This window comes from Panthera leo, chromosome A3, assembly GCF_018350215.1.
Source record: "Panthera leo isolate Ple1 chromosome A3, P.leo_Ple1_pat1.1, whole genome shotgun sequence".
NCBI classification, from domain to species: domain Eukaryota; kingdom Metazoa; phylum Chordata; class Mammalia; order Carnivora; family Felidae; genus Panthera; species Panthera leo.
Genome location: NC_056681.1, coordinates 119571146 through 119583473, shown reverse-complemented (window position 1 = coordinate 119583473; position 12328 = coordinate 119571146). Strand labels below are relative to the sequence as shown.

General features: G+C 38.0%; 1 protein-coding gene across 9 annotated transcripts in view; it reads right to left on the bottom strand.

Moving 5' to 3' along the window:
• The window catches only part of DTNB (dystrobrevin beta), a 239585-nt gene that overhangs the window by 175400 nt on the left and 51857 nt on the right, over positions 1 to 12328 (bottom strand). For all 9 annotated transcript variants that reach the window (XM_042933506.1, XM_042933505.1, XM_042933507.1 and 6 more), the window contains exon 5: positions 7609 to 7694. In XM_042933506.1, coding sequence (XP_042789440.1) covers positions 7609 to 7694 — 86 coding nt within the window. The remainder of the gene's footprint in view (positions 1 to 7608; positions 7695 to 12328) is intronic.

Sequence of the window (12328 nt, the reverse complement as noted above, 5' to 3'; positions counted from 1 at the left end):
GTATTCAATAACTGATAAATTAGCAAGTTATTAAGTTCTACCCGCTAACTAAATGGTGGAAATATCCAAGACCAGAAACTTTAGCTGCCCAGCACATAAATACACATATCTACAGCTTCACAGTTACAAAAACATCTGTGTATATACTTGCACTGACACATCTATACCTAACTCATTCAGAGTAACAAAGGAAATAACTGACAATAAAATGACCAACCTTACCCTCAAAAAAGTATTATTTTCTATTATACTTTGTTACTATGTCCTATAATATATTCAGAGTAATTTTTTTAAAAATTCACTAAAAAAGAAATTATCACTTAATAGGGCCATGTTACAATTATAAGAGAACCAGAACATGTTTCTTTGTTTGATTTAATAAGAGAAATACTGCCAGACCCCCAAATTGAAGGCACAGTGAAGTTAATTTATTATTGCTTGAGTTATTGGTTTACAAAGTATTTTTTTTTTAAAGATTAGGCTTCTTTGATCTGTAAGAAAAACAGTAAAAAAGTACCGAAAATTTTTTTTAATCTTAAATGAAGCATAACAATGAGTGAAGTTACTGTGATTTACTATATACAAATACAAAGATCTCACCAAAGTAGTAACTAAGAGAGGGGCGCCTGGGTGGCTTAGTCAGTTGAGGGTCTGATTTCGATTTTGGCTCACATCATGATCCCATCATTGGTGACATCAAGTCCCACACTGGGCTCTGTGCTATAAGCACAGAGCCTGTTTGGGATTCCCTCTCTCTGCCCCTCCCCAACTTGCATGCTCAGGAATGCTCTCTCTCCCTCTCTCTCTCAAAATAAATAAATAAACGTTAAAAAAAAGAAGAGACAATAAAATTTAATAAAAAATTAAACTAGTCCTCTAATTAAAGCCCTCAACCCTTCAGCATTAAGGGACTAAATTACTTCCCAGAACACTGGTTAATTTCCCCAGTAATTCTTTTTCTATTTATATACCTCTGAAAAAAGCTATGCTAATTCCCCATTAGATGTTTCCAGATTAAAATGTAGGCTTTCTCCCTTGTGAAAAACCCACAATCAAGTCCCTAAATGTATATGTATACACACTTTAAAAAATATTCTGGGGGTGCCTGAGTGGCTCAGTCAGTTAAATAGCTGACTCCTGATTTCAGCTCAGGTCATGATCTCACAGTTGATGAGTCTGAACCCCACATCAGGCTCCGGACTGATCGCGCAGGACCTGCTTAGGATTCTCTCACTCTCCCTCTCTCTTTGCCCCTTCCATGCTCTCTCTCATGCGTGCACGCTCTCTGAAAAATAAATAAATAAACTTAAAAAAAAATTCTGTCTTTTGTGTAATGGCAAAATAATTCTACTATTCTACCATCATCACATCTGTTTCAACCTTTTATTCTGGTGATAACGACCCTGGCTTTACTCATTGCATCTATCCACTCTTTTTCTCCCCATATAACCAATCATACACTTCTGCAAGATGATAGGGTTGTTTACAATAAAGAGTCAAGTCTATAAACAGAATGCCATTTTCTTTCATATGTTAGCTTTTCCTGGCAAATGACTCTCACCGCCTGTCATCTTTCTACCAATTGAGTAACCTAACCCACAAAAACATGTATACACATCTGTATATTTATAAATACCTGTATGTAACCAAATCCAAATGAATATTTTATTCCCAAACTCATGAACAGTCCTACAGCATTCATTAAGTCAGAGTGAGGCTAGAGGATGGAGTCTGAATGCCTTGGACCTCTAGTGCTGACTCAGCCAGGAACTACCTCAGACAAGTCTCTAGGCCTCCCTTTTTAAAAAGAAAAAAAAATTTTTTAATGTTTATTTATTTTTGAGAGAGACGGAGACAGAATGCAAGTGGGTTAGGGGTAGACAGAGAGGGAGACACAGAAGCAGAAGCAGGCTCCAGGCTCTGAGCTGTCAGCACAGAGCCCGACGCAGGGCTCGAACTCTCACAGAGCCGCGAGATTATGACCTGAGCCAAAGTTGGACGCTCAACCAACTGAGCCACCCAGGCACCCCTCTAGGCCTCCCTTTTGACAAAACATTGATTTAGGACTTATCTCTTACTTGCTTCCAGTTCTAGAACATTTTGGTTATATGAGAAATGCAAATGTGGGCATCATTCATTCAAATTAAACCGTCATTTCCATCTAATGATGAGAAAGGATGGTTAATAGAAACCAGTCAGGATAACTATGCAGTGACAGGCAGTTAAAAGACTATTGAAGAGGAAGCTAAATTTTAAACAAGTGAATCTGTTTCATTAGAACTGCAAAGGATGGCCCCTCTACAGGCTGTTAGTAAAATATGAAGGAAGCAAGCAATTGAAATGTCGGTGAGAACTGCCAGTTCTGGGCATAATCAGCACTCAGGCCATCTTTTCTCTGACTACTCAAAGTGCGGTATATCAGAAACACGCAAAACCAAAAGTAATATAAATTATTCTTATTACAAAAGCATTTTTATGCTATAACACAGAAAAAATGCCTGTTATCATTTTGGCATATTATTTCTTTTTCTATGTGCGTAATAAATTTTTGCCTAAAACTATATTACATTTATGCATTTTGGTCTGAAACACATATTTGAGGACATTATATTCAATCATGTAAGTAGCCCAGACTGTAACTGGGTTCTGTGCTTTGGACACTAAAACTGTTTCAAACTTTCACATATTATAAAAAAATGTCATAACAAATATACATAAAACTTAGGGCACACTCTTGACTAATTCCTCAGGGTAAACTCAAGAAACAGACTGAGTCAATGGATGTGGATATTTTCACAGCCTCCCTGATACATTCTGTTAGGCTGTCATTCAAAATGGGAGTGCCAGGTTTTTAAAGGATTTAAATAGAAATTACATGAATCATCTGCTCCTATCCTTTTTTTAATGTTTATTTATTTTGAGAGAGAGAGAGAAAGCATGAGTGGGGGAGGAGCAGAGAGAGAGGGAAAGAGACAATCCAAGCAGGTTCCACACTGTCAGCACAGAGCTCAACACAGGCTCCCAAACCATGAGATCATGACCTGAGCTAATATCCAGGGTCGGACCTTCCACTGACTGAGCCACCCAGGAGCCCTAAATTATCTGCTCCTATCTTTTAATGCAAGACAGATGAGGTCTGAATAAGAGACTAAATTTCCTAGAAAACAAACAGCAGAATTAGACAAAGTAAATAAATCCCATAAATTAAATGACAAGTATGATTTCATAAATAATAGGCTTTACAGTCTGTAAGTTTTGTTCTCTGAGTTATTTTTAGGGTTTCTGACATTACTAAGTTTTGATCAGGCTTATAATTAAAGTCTGTATTCTGATTATAAATCACTGGTATTTAGAATGTGATCCCAGTTAACTGTGAATCTAGGATACAGTCCCTAATGGCCATAACAGTGAACTATTTCTATAAATGAACATTACCTGGAGACAGAAACTCTCTTAAGAGAGATCTGAAAAAACCAATCAAGAAATGTTTCAAGCTAAAAGTACAAGTATTGTTTAAGTTGTTCTAAATGCTATCTTGAAACTAAAATAAAAAAACAAAAAATATATCAAACAAAAAAGGGGGGAGAGAAAATTATAGGAAAAAAAAAAATCTAAAACAAAAGGGAAAAAGCAGAAAGATCAAAATAAAAGGAAGAAAAGTACAAACACTAAGGTGTATTCCATAAATTAGAAAATTGAATTTAAAAAGAACATTAACATGGGGCACCTGGGTGGCTCAGTGGGTTAAACGTCCAACTCTGGGATTCTGGCTCAGGTAATGATCTCAAGGTTTGTGAGATCAAGCCACACGTAGGGCTCTGCGCGGACAGTGCAGAGCCTGCTTGGGATTCTCTCTCTCTGCCCCTCCCACCTCTTACGTGCGCTCCTATGTGCTCTCTCTCTCAAAATAAATAATAAACATTTAAAATAAATAAATAAAAGGAACATTAACAGAGGTAACAAACAGAAAGTGCAGTTAATGGGAGGAAGATGGAGAAACTGAGAACAAAGTCGACGGAACAAACAGAAGGAAAGTGAATAGTCAAATATCATTGGAAATTACAATATAGTGTTATAGCTCGCTTTTACCTAAGCTGTTATTCAGCCTTCTCAATGAAGCAGGACATAGCTGAGACTTGGAAAACCAAGGAGAAAAGGATTCTCACAGCAGACAAACTGCCAATCACACTACAAAAGCTCCAGTACTTCTCTCATAATACAGAAGTCATCACTTACATTCATACCTTAAATAGAACGCTCAGAAGTTTGCTTATGTTTTCTCCATATTAAAAGTAAATCAGAAGCAGGGCACCTGGGTGGCTCAGTCGGTTAAGCTTCCAACTTCAGCTCAGGTCATGATCTCACAGTTTGTGAGTTTGAGCCCCGCATTGGGCTCTGTGCTGCCAGCTCAGAGCCTAGAGCTGGCTTGGGATTCTGTGTCTCCCTCTTTCTCTGCCCCTTCCCCGCTCACACTCTGTCTCTCCCAAAAATAAATAAACATTAAAAAAAAATTTTTTTAAGTAAATTGGAAGCAAAGAAAGATTTCTAGAGACTGGTACTCTGATAATCCTAACACATTTACCAGTGATAAAAGGGACACACACACCCACCACCACCACCACCAACAACAAAGTTGTTGCTTTGTTGTTGCTTTTGTTGTTTTCAAGAACTTGAGAAAGCAAAGTTGTCTGAAAACATCAGAAGGGATAAACAACCCAGAGCCTCACAATTAGCCCCAAATGCATCAGACGATGACATCTCCGAGTTATGAAAAATATGTAAATTATAACCAGTGAGCTCTGTTTAAAACAAGAGTGACAGACCACATAAATGTGGTTTCCACTCTGAATGATTAAAATTAAGAAGTGGAGACAGACTTCAATACCTGAAATGTTTTACTTATGTTAAACATCTCATTTTCAAGCGAAGATAATTATAGTACAATAAAAATAATGAAACAGAACTACAGATGGTAAAGAAACTATAATTTTGAACATGAAGATTAGAAAGCCATACTTTAGACCTATCTGCATAACACAAATATGGTAATTAGTGACCTAGCGTGGGCTGGTATCTCATCAATCCATATCTGATGTGCAATGATCTGGCATTCTGAATACAGTGACAAGTCACATTGGCCTGAGCATGTGTACTTTTGTGCCGTGTGAATAGTGATCACTTGTGTTCCTCTAAGAAATTTGAAAGCTAGGGGCTCCTGGGTGGCTCAGTCGGTTGAGCGGCCGACTTCGGCTCAGGTCACGATCTCGCGGTCCGTGAGTTCGAGCCCCGCGTCGGGCTCTGTGCTGACAGCTCAGAGCCTGGAGCCTGTTTCGGATTCTGTGTCTCCCTCTCTCTGACCCTCCCCCGTTCATGCTCTGTCTCTCTCTGTCTCAAAAATAAATAAATGTTAAAAAAAAATTAAAAAAAAAAAAAGAAAAGAAATTTGAAAGCCACCTAAAAACAAATGAAAAACCTGCCATTACCTGGATCCCTTCCACATCTCACATCATACTAAAATTTGCACTTTTTCACTAGCAGTTACAACAGGGAATTGCAGTAATTTTAGTACTCCAGCAACAACTGATATTTGGCAAAATTTTGGCATTTACTATGTGCCACGTTCCAGTTCTATGTAAATATAGCTGATTTAACCACAGAAACTGAAAGACTCCAGAGTCATCTACAATCTGCAGTTATATCATGTATTTTCTATTTTCAGTCACTTTCTCCAGTACACTAATAAAGACGGCAATGTATATTCTTTACCTGGTATCATCGTCATTAAAAAAGACATAAAATTCCTCGGGCTCCTGGGTGGCTCAATCAGGTAAGCGTCTGACTCTTGATTTTGGCTCAGGTCATGATCTCACAGTTTGTGAGTTCCAGCCCCAAGTTGGGCTCCGCGCTGACAGCATGGAGCCTGCTTGGGATCCTCTCTCTCCCTCCCTCTCTGCCCCTCCCTTGCTCATGCTCTCTCTCTCTCTCTCTCAAAATATATAAATAAACTTTAAAAAATAAGAGAAAGATAAAATTCCAACTTTCTTTTCCTTTATGTTTGAATGAAATATAATCTCATCCGTATTGTATTATCTCAGAAAAACACCATGCTAGAATTAAAAAATTTGAAGAAATTTCAGCCCCAAATAGTAATATTTTGAGATACCATGTGAAAAATACATAGAAGAGTCTTTAATGAAACTAGAAGTTTTACTACTGAAATTTTGGTTTACATTGCCGCTGATTTTGAAATGAAGATAAACCACGTTAACAGCTGACCAAACATACTACGTAAGACCTTTCTTTAGAATATTGATATCTATATCTAGTGAGCCATCCAGCTTTCCAACTTTCAATGCCATGGTAACATGTAAGAAAAAGCACAGAAGACAAAGGTACCTATCAAGTCACCTTGCCCAAAAGCTTGTGTTCAAATCCAACCAAGCATTTATAGCTTTTAATTAAAACAAAAAATGTAGGACGCAAAGGAACATCACAGGGATGCAATCATCAAAATCCAGTCCGTGAGAAATGCTACTGGACAAATGACGCAGTTTCTTCAACAAAGCAATTCACAGGGTATCTCAACACTTCATCAAAACCCACAGCTTCAATCTCACCTCCCTGAAACCTGCCAGAGCTCCTTACGTGTAGTATGGCACTTTGCTCCTTGTACTGCATCGTATGTGCATCGCCCATCACAGCATCAGTATATGGAGGACAACAAAGTAGCTTAGAGCAGGGCTAGAAGCTCAGCAGCCTGAGTTGAAATCCCAGCTTTACCCCCTTAGTTAACTTGTCTGTAAAATGGAGAAAATACCACCTGCTGCTCAAAGAAATTTTAAACATTCAGTGAGAAAATATATGTAAAGCACTTAGCACGATGTTTGGCATATCTCAGGCAGTTAGTAACTATCTAATGAATGAATAAGTGAAAACCATAAGCAGCAAAATTAAATTACTGTGCATGTCACTTCCTTTGATGTCACTTAATCCTACAGTATACTTAGGGAACAGTAAAATGACAAAATGGCCAACAGTAAGAAAAGACTTAGGAACAATAACTAAAAAAAAAAAACAAAAAAAACCAAAAAACTATAAATTTCTAAATAACTGAGCTGTACTCTAAGGTACTAAGGAAAAGCTTAATCATAGCAAATACCCTCTGATGAAGAATAAGGTTATTTTTTAAAGGGCTAATCTTAACCAAACCTGGTAAAAATAATCAAATTTCTTTTCTAACTAAAAGCAATCAGCATAATCATCTGCAAGCAAAATTTTTAATAATATAGGAAACATTTTTAAAAGACTTTTTTAAGGTCCATGTTCCTGTTCTGAATCTCTTCAGTTTTGTTACTTTATTCTAAAAAAAAAAAAAAAACAAAAACAAAAAACTAAACAAATTAATTCAACTAATTTGTCCATCTCAACAGTAGGTGGCATAACTGACATATTCTGAGCCAGTTTCCAGTTGTTACAAAGGGAATGATCTAGTAAAAACACAAAAAAGTTCATTACAGCATCATCCAAAATTCTGACAACATTCATTTAAAACTGTTTAAAGGTCCTAATTTGAAAATAAAATCTTTCAAATAATATGAAAGTACTTACATCTCAATTTGTCCAGCATTTTTCCACCACACATTGTTGCTAACATAGCTTTAACTGAAAATACGGTCAACTTGCCTCGGCCCTCACTGCAAAATAAATTATATTAGAACAATTGCTATCTGGACCACAAAAGCATTAATCAAATGTATCACTAAATATCAAGCAACCAGTACATTCACCCCTACCATTATATTCTACAATTATTACCTTGAATTTTTAGAAACCTTGGATTGTTTTTCCTTTGTAGAATTAAGGCCTCATGCATGTTAGGTAAAGAGTGCTAAAACTAACCTGAATTATTTGGAAATGAGCTTTATAAACATTCTGTAAAGAATTTTCTACTGGCTATGTAGACAGAGGCCAAATGGATGAACCAGAAATAAATTTCCTATCAATTCAGCCCATTGAATCCACAATTGAGTTGTTTTTAGTATTCAAAACTGAGGCACCACCTGGTCTGAATAATTCAGAAATGTGTCCCTTCTAGCACGATAACAACAGTTTATTGTTATATAGTAAACCCACAGGGTGCACACGGCTATAAAGGTTTTATAGTACATTCATCTTTGTTCTTACTACGACAACCTTACGTTACAATGTGTTTATTCTAAGAAGCTTGATCGTATCTGTCTCAGATCTTCCCATACCACCACTGTGAGAAAACTGAAGGGGAAGGGATAGTAATATTAATTCTTTTTTAGTAACTGGGGATGAAATGTCAAACATACATGAATTATCTAAAATAATGCCACACACCACCTGCAGAGACAAGACAGTGTCCGCAAGCCCCTCTGACCCAACCTGTCCGCTGCTCCCTCCATCCAACTATTCCCTGGTTTCACAGCAGATGAAAACCTCACTAGCAGGTTTTTAAAGTCATCACTTGTAAACTAACAATGGGCTTTTCTGTTCATTTTATAAAGCTTGCGCTTACAAAGTTTCACAGTAAGAGTAAAATACCTCTGCAGTGATGAGAACTATATCACCTTGGTTTTGAAAAGCAAGTGCTTATGGTCCTAACAGGGTGCCTTCCATTTTCCAAAACTTTTATACAGTAAGATCGCACTTGAAAAAAAGGCAAATGGTTTATAAGCCAGAAGGTTCTCAGTGAAAAGATCTCCAGGAAATACTAATGCTTGTTACAGTATGACTTTCGACTCTTACATCTCTTTAAGTTTATTCATAAGATAAAACCAGAATCCCTGTAATTAGCTAAAATTAGGATGAGGTTTTTATTTTTTTAAGTTTTTTTACTTATTGAGAGAGAGAGAGAGAGAAAATGAATAAGCGGGGGAGGGGCAGAGAGAGGGAGAGAGAGAATCCTAAGCAGGCTCCACACTGTCAGCACACGGAGCCCAATGCAGGGCTCGATCTCACGAACCATGAGATCACAACCTGAGCCAAAACCAAGAGTTCGACACTTAACTGACTGAGCCACCCAGGCTTCCCTGGGATGGGGTTTTTAAAATAAAAGTTCTCCAGAAATACAGGCACCGCTCCACATCTTATATGGCACCTGGCAATATAAGGAATATGCCTGTGTCAAACACTCCCTGCACTGTACAAACCACACGAGAAGCTACAAAGAACATCAGCTACTAAGAGGAATGGATTTCTAAAACCAATACAGAACTTCTACAGTGGACATTTCTTTTTGGTCACCAACCATCTAAATGCCAAGTCTACCTTTAAGCATGCCTTATATTATGAGACAAATACGTGTCCTACGACCCAAGTGTGAAGAAAGAAACAAAGAAAACCTCACCCGCTTGCTTTCCCATCTTTCTTCAAAACTAAGACACGGCCACATGCCACAAGCTCTGCCAGTAAGACGCACCCGCTCTAGACCAAATAGAAAACCATTAGCTTGTAGAAGGAGGAACTCCAAAGATTCCACCAGTAAGCATGGCTGCACTAGCAGTTACCTCCAGCTTCCTGAGTGGGCAGAGACACAGACACTTGTGGCAGGCCCACGGCCCAGCGTCAGTGGTATGTGGGGTGCAAGCAACGATATCAGTGCCCCAGAGAGGTGGCAGTGGTGTCTTCATTAGAGCGCTTTTGTGACAATTTTGAGATCTGTTCTTGGTGGTGTGGTCATCAGGCCCACTTTCCCAGCCTTGTTAGAGAGTCTGTGGGTCACACATACCCTTTTAATAAATTAGCCAGAGACAGTTTCTTTTTTTTTTAAAGTTTATTCATTGAGAGAGAGACAGACAGACAGACAGACAGACGGCGAGTGGAGGACGGGCAGAGAGAGAAAGGGACAGAGGATCCGAAGAGGGCTCCATGCTGACAGCAGAGAGCACAATGCAGGGCTTGAACTGACGAACCGTGAGATCATGACCTGAACTGAAGTCGGACGCTCAACCAACTGAGCCACCCAGGTGCCCCCAGAGATGGTTTCTATTGCTTACAACTAAGAACTCCACTGGATGCAGTTTGTATCCTGAAGTGAAGTGGCCCAGAAAGATGAAGCAACAAAAGAAAACATTCCTGAAGTCCAGAGTGGGAGCAGGCATGCCTGATGGCCAGCGAGCAAGAATGAAGCGGCAGGGCTCATCAACAGTAGACGGAGCCTCGCTACACAGCTAATGACATTTTTTAAGGTAAACTTGCTCAAACCGTTGTTTGCAGATACAGATTTCATGAAGTGAGAGTATCCAGGGGAAAGTAAAAATTAATCTTAGAAGAGATTTCCATAAAAATCAGGATACTGATTACCTGTGGGAGAAGGGAAGGGGAGACACAAAAGGACCACACGAAAGGCTTTCCAGGTGCTGACAGTCCTCGACTCCTTGGCCGCCATAGTACCTACATGGGACACCTGCTTTACAATGATTCATTACACTGTACTCTGTCTTAGGTATCCTTCTACAGGCATTTTCTAATTCTCAGTATAAACTGTTTAAAATAAATGAATCCCGGGAAAGCGACAGTTACCATTACTGGACAAGGCTAATGGTTTAAGGCAGAAAATGATGAAGGGAAACCTAGAAGTTAAAAGACACTTAAAATATATAAACTGTATGCATAAAATTTTTCATAATGAAATGCATAAAAAGAATAAAATTGTTAAAAATACCAAGACCCAGGCCCTATTCTTAATTTTTAAGTTTATTTATTTCTGAGACAGAGAGAGACAGAGCATGAGCAGGGGAGGGGCAGAGAGAGAGGGAGACACAGAGTCCGAAGCAGGCTCCAGGCTCTGAGCTGTCAGCACAGAGCCCGATGCGGGGCTCAAATCCACAAACCGCGAGACCATGACCTGAGCCAAAGTCGGTCGCTCAACCGACTGAGCCACCCAGGCCCTATTCTTAAATGCCCATTAATAAAAGACTGGCTATTTATGCTATCATAAAAGAGAATAAAAAATATGTGAAAGATAAAGAGTTATATCCAGGATAGATTACTAAGTTAAAAAAAAAAAAAAGCAAAGCATGGAAGAAAATAATTGCTAGAATGCTATGTAGCATTCTGTGAAAGGATATTGAAAAAATAACAATGGTTGCGTCCAGGGTGGAAAGAAGGCAGCCAAAGGAAAGCATGAATGTATGGGCACTTTTCACTTTGTAAGTATTAAACATGCTTATATTAGAAAAGACAATTCTCAAGTCAATAATCTTAAGACACTAGAAAGAGAACAGCAAATTAAACCCAAAACAAGCAAAAGAAAAAATATATACATAAAAGCAGGAATCAGTGAAATTAAAAAACAGAAAAATAGAGAAAAATGAATAAAACCAAAAGCTGGTTCTTTGAATAAATCAGTAATATTGACAAACCTCAAGCCAGTCTAAGAAAAAAAGAAAGATATTGGTAATACCAATATCAAGAATGAAAGAAGGGTTATCAACTAAGGCTTCTATAAACATGATAGAAATAAGAAAACATAAAGACGTTGTGTCCATAAATTCAACAACTTAAATGAACCAGACAGACACAAACCACTCCTTGAAGAACACCAAGTATTAAAGCTCACGCTGAGGAAACAGATAACCTCAATAGGCCCGTATCTATCACAGAAACTAAATCTGTATTTTTAAGCTTTCCAAATGAGAAAGCTCCTCATGCAGAGAGCTATACTGGTGAATTCTAAACATTTAAAGAAGAAATAATTGCATTTCTACGCTCTTTGAGGGAACAAAAAAGGAGTAAACGCTTCCCAATTCTTTTATGAGACCAGTACTATTTTGATACCAAAAACACAATAATCTATTACAACAAAAGAAAACAAATCAGTATCCCTCATGAATGTGGACACAAAAATCCAGATACCAAAACCCTACCCTGTTCTTGATATTTTTAAAAAGTTTTTCGTGTTATTTTAATATGCATCCTGAGCTGAAAACTACCAACACAGAACTTTGAAGGCAATACTAAGACTTCAGCTTTTATGTTGCAGGTAATGATAAAATCAAAGGACATAATGAAAGATTAAAGAGAATTAATCATATTGTGATTGTATAACTCTTTCTGGCTCCAAATCTCATGTTCTTCCTTCAAAGAGAAAAAAGGATCTATTCCTGATGCAAAGAAGAAACTGATGCCATTTATGCAAACAGAAGGGTGCGGCAGAGCCCGGCATGCTGACAAGAGAGCCAGGTCAAACTCAACTCTGTTACTCAAGAAAGATTTAACGTACAGTACCCATCAATAAATGCCATATGGCAGGTCTTAATGGGTACTATGACACCTTTACTTCTAAAAATTATCATAAGAG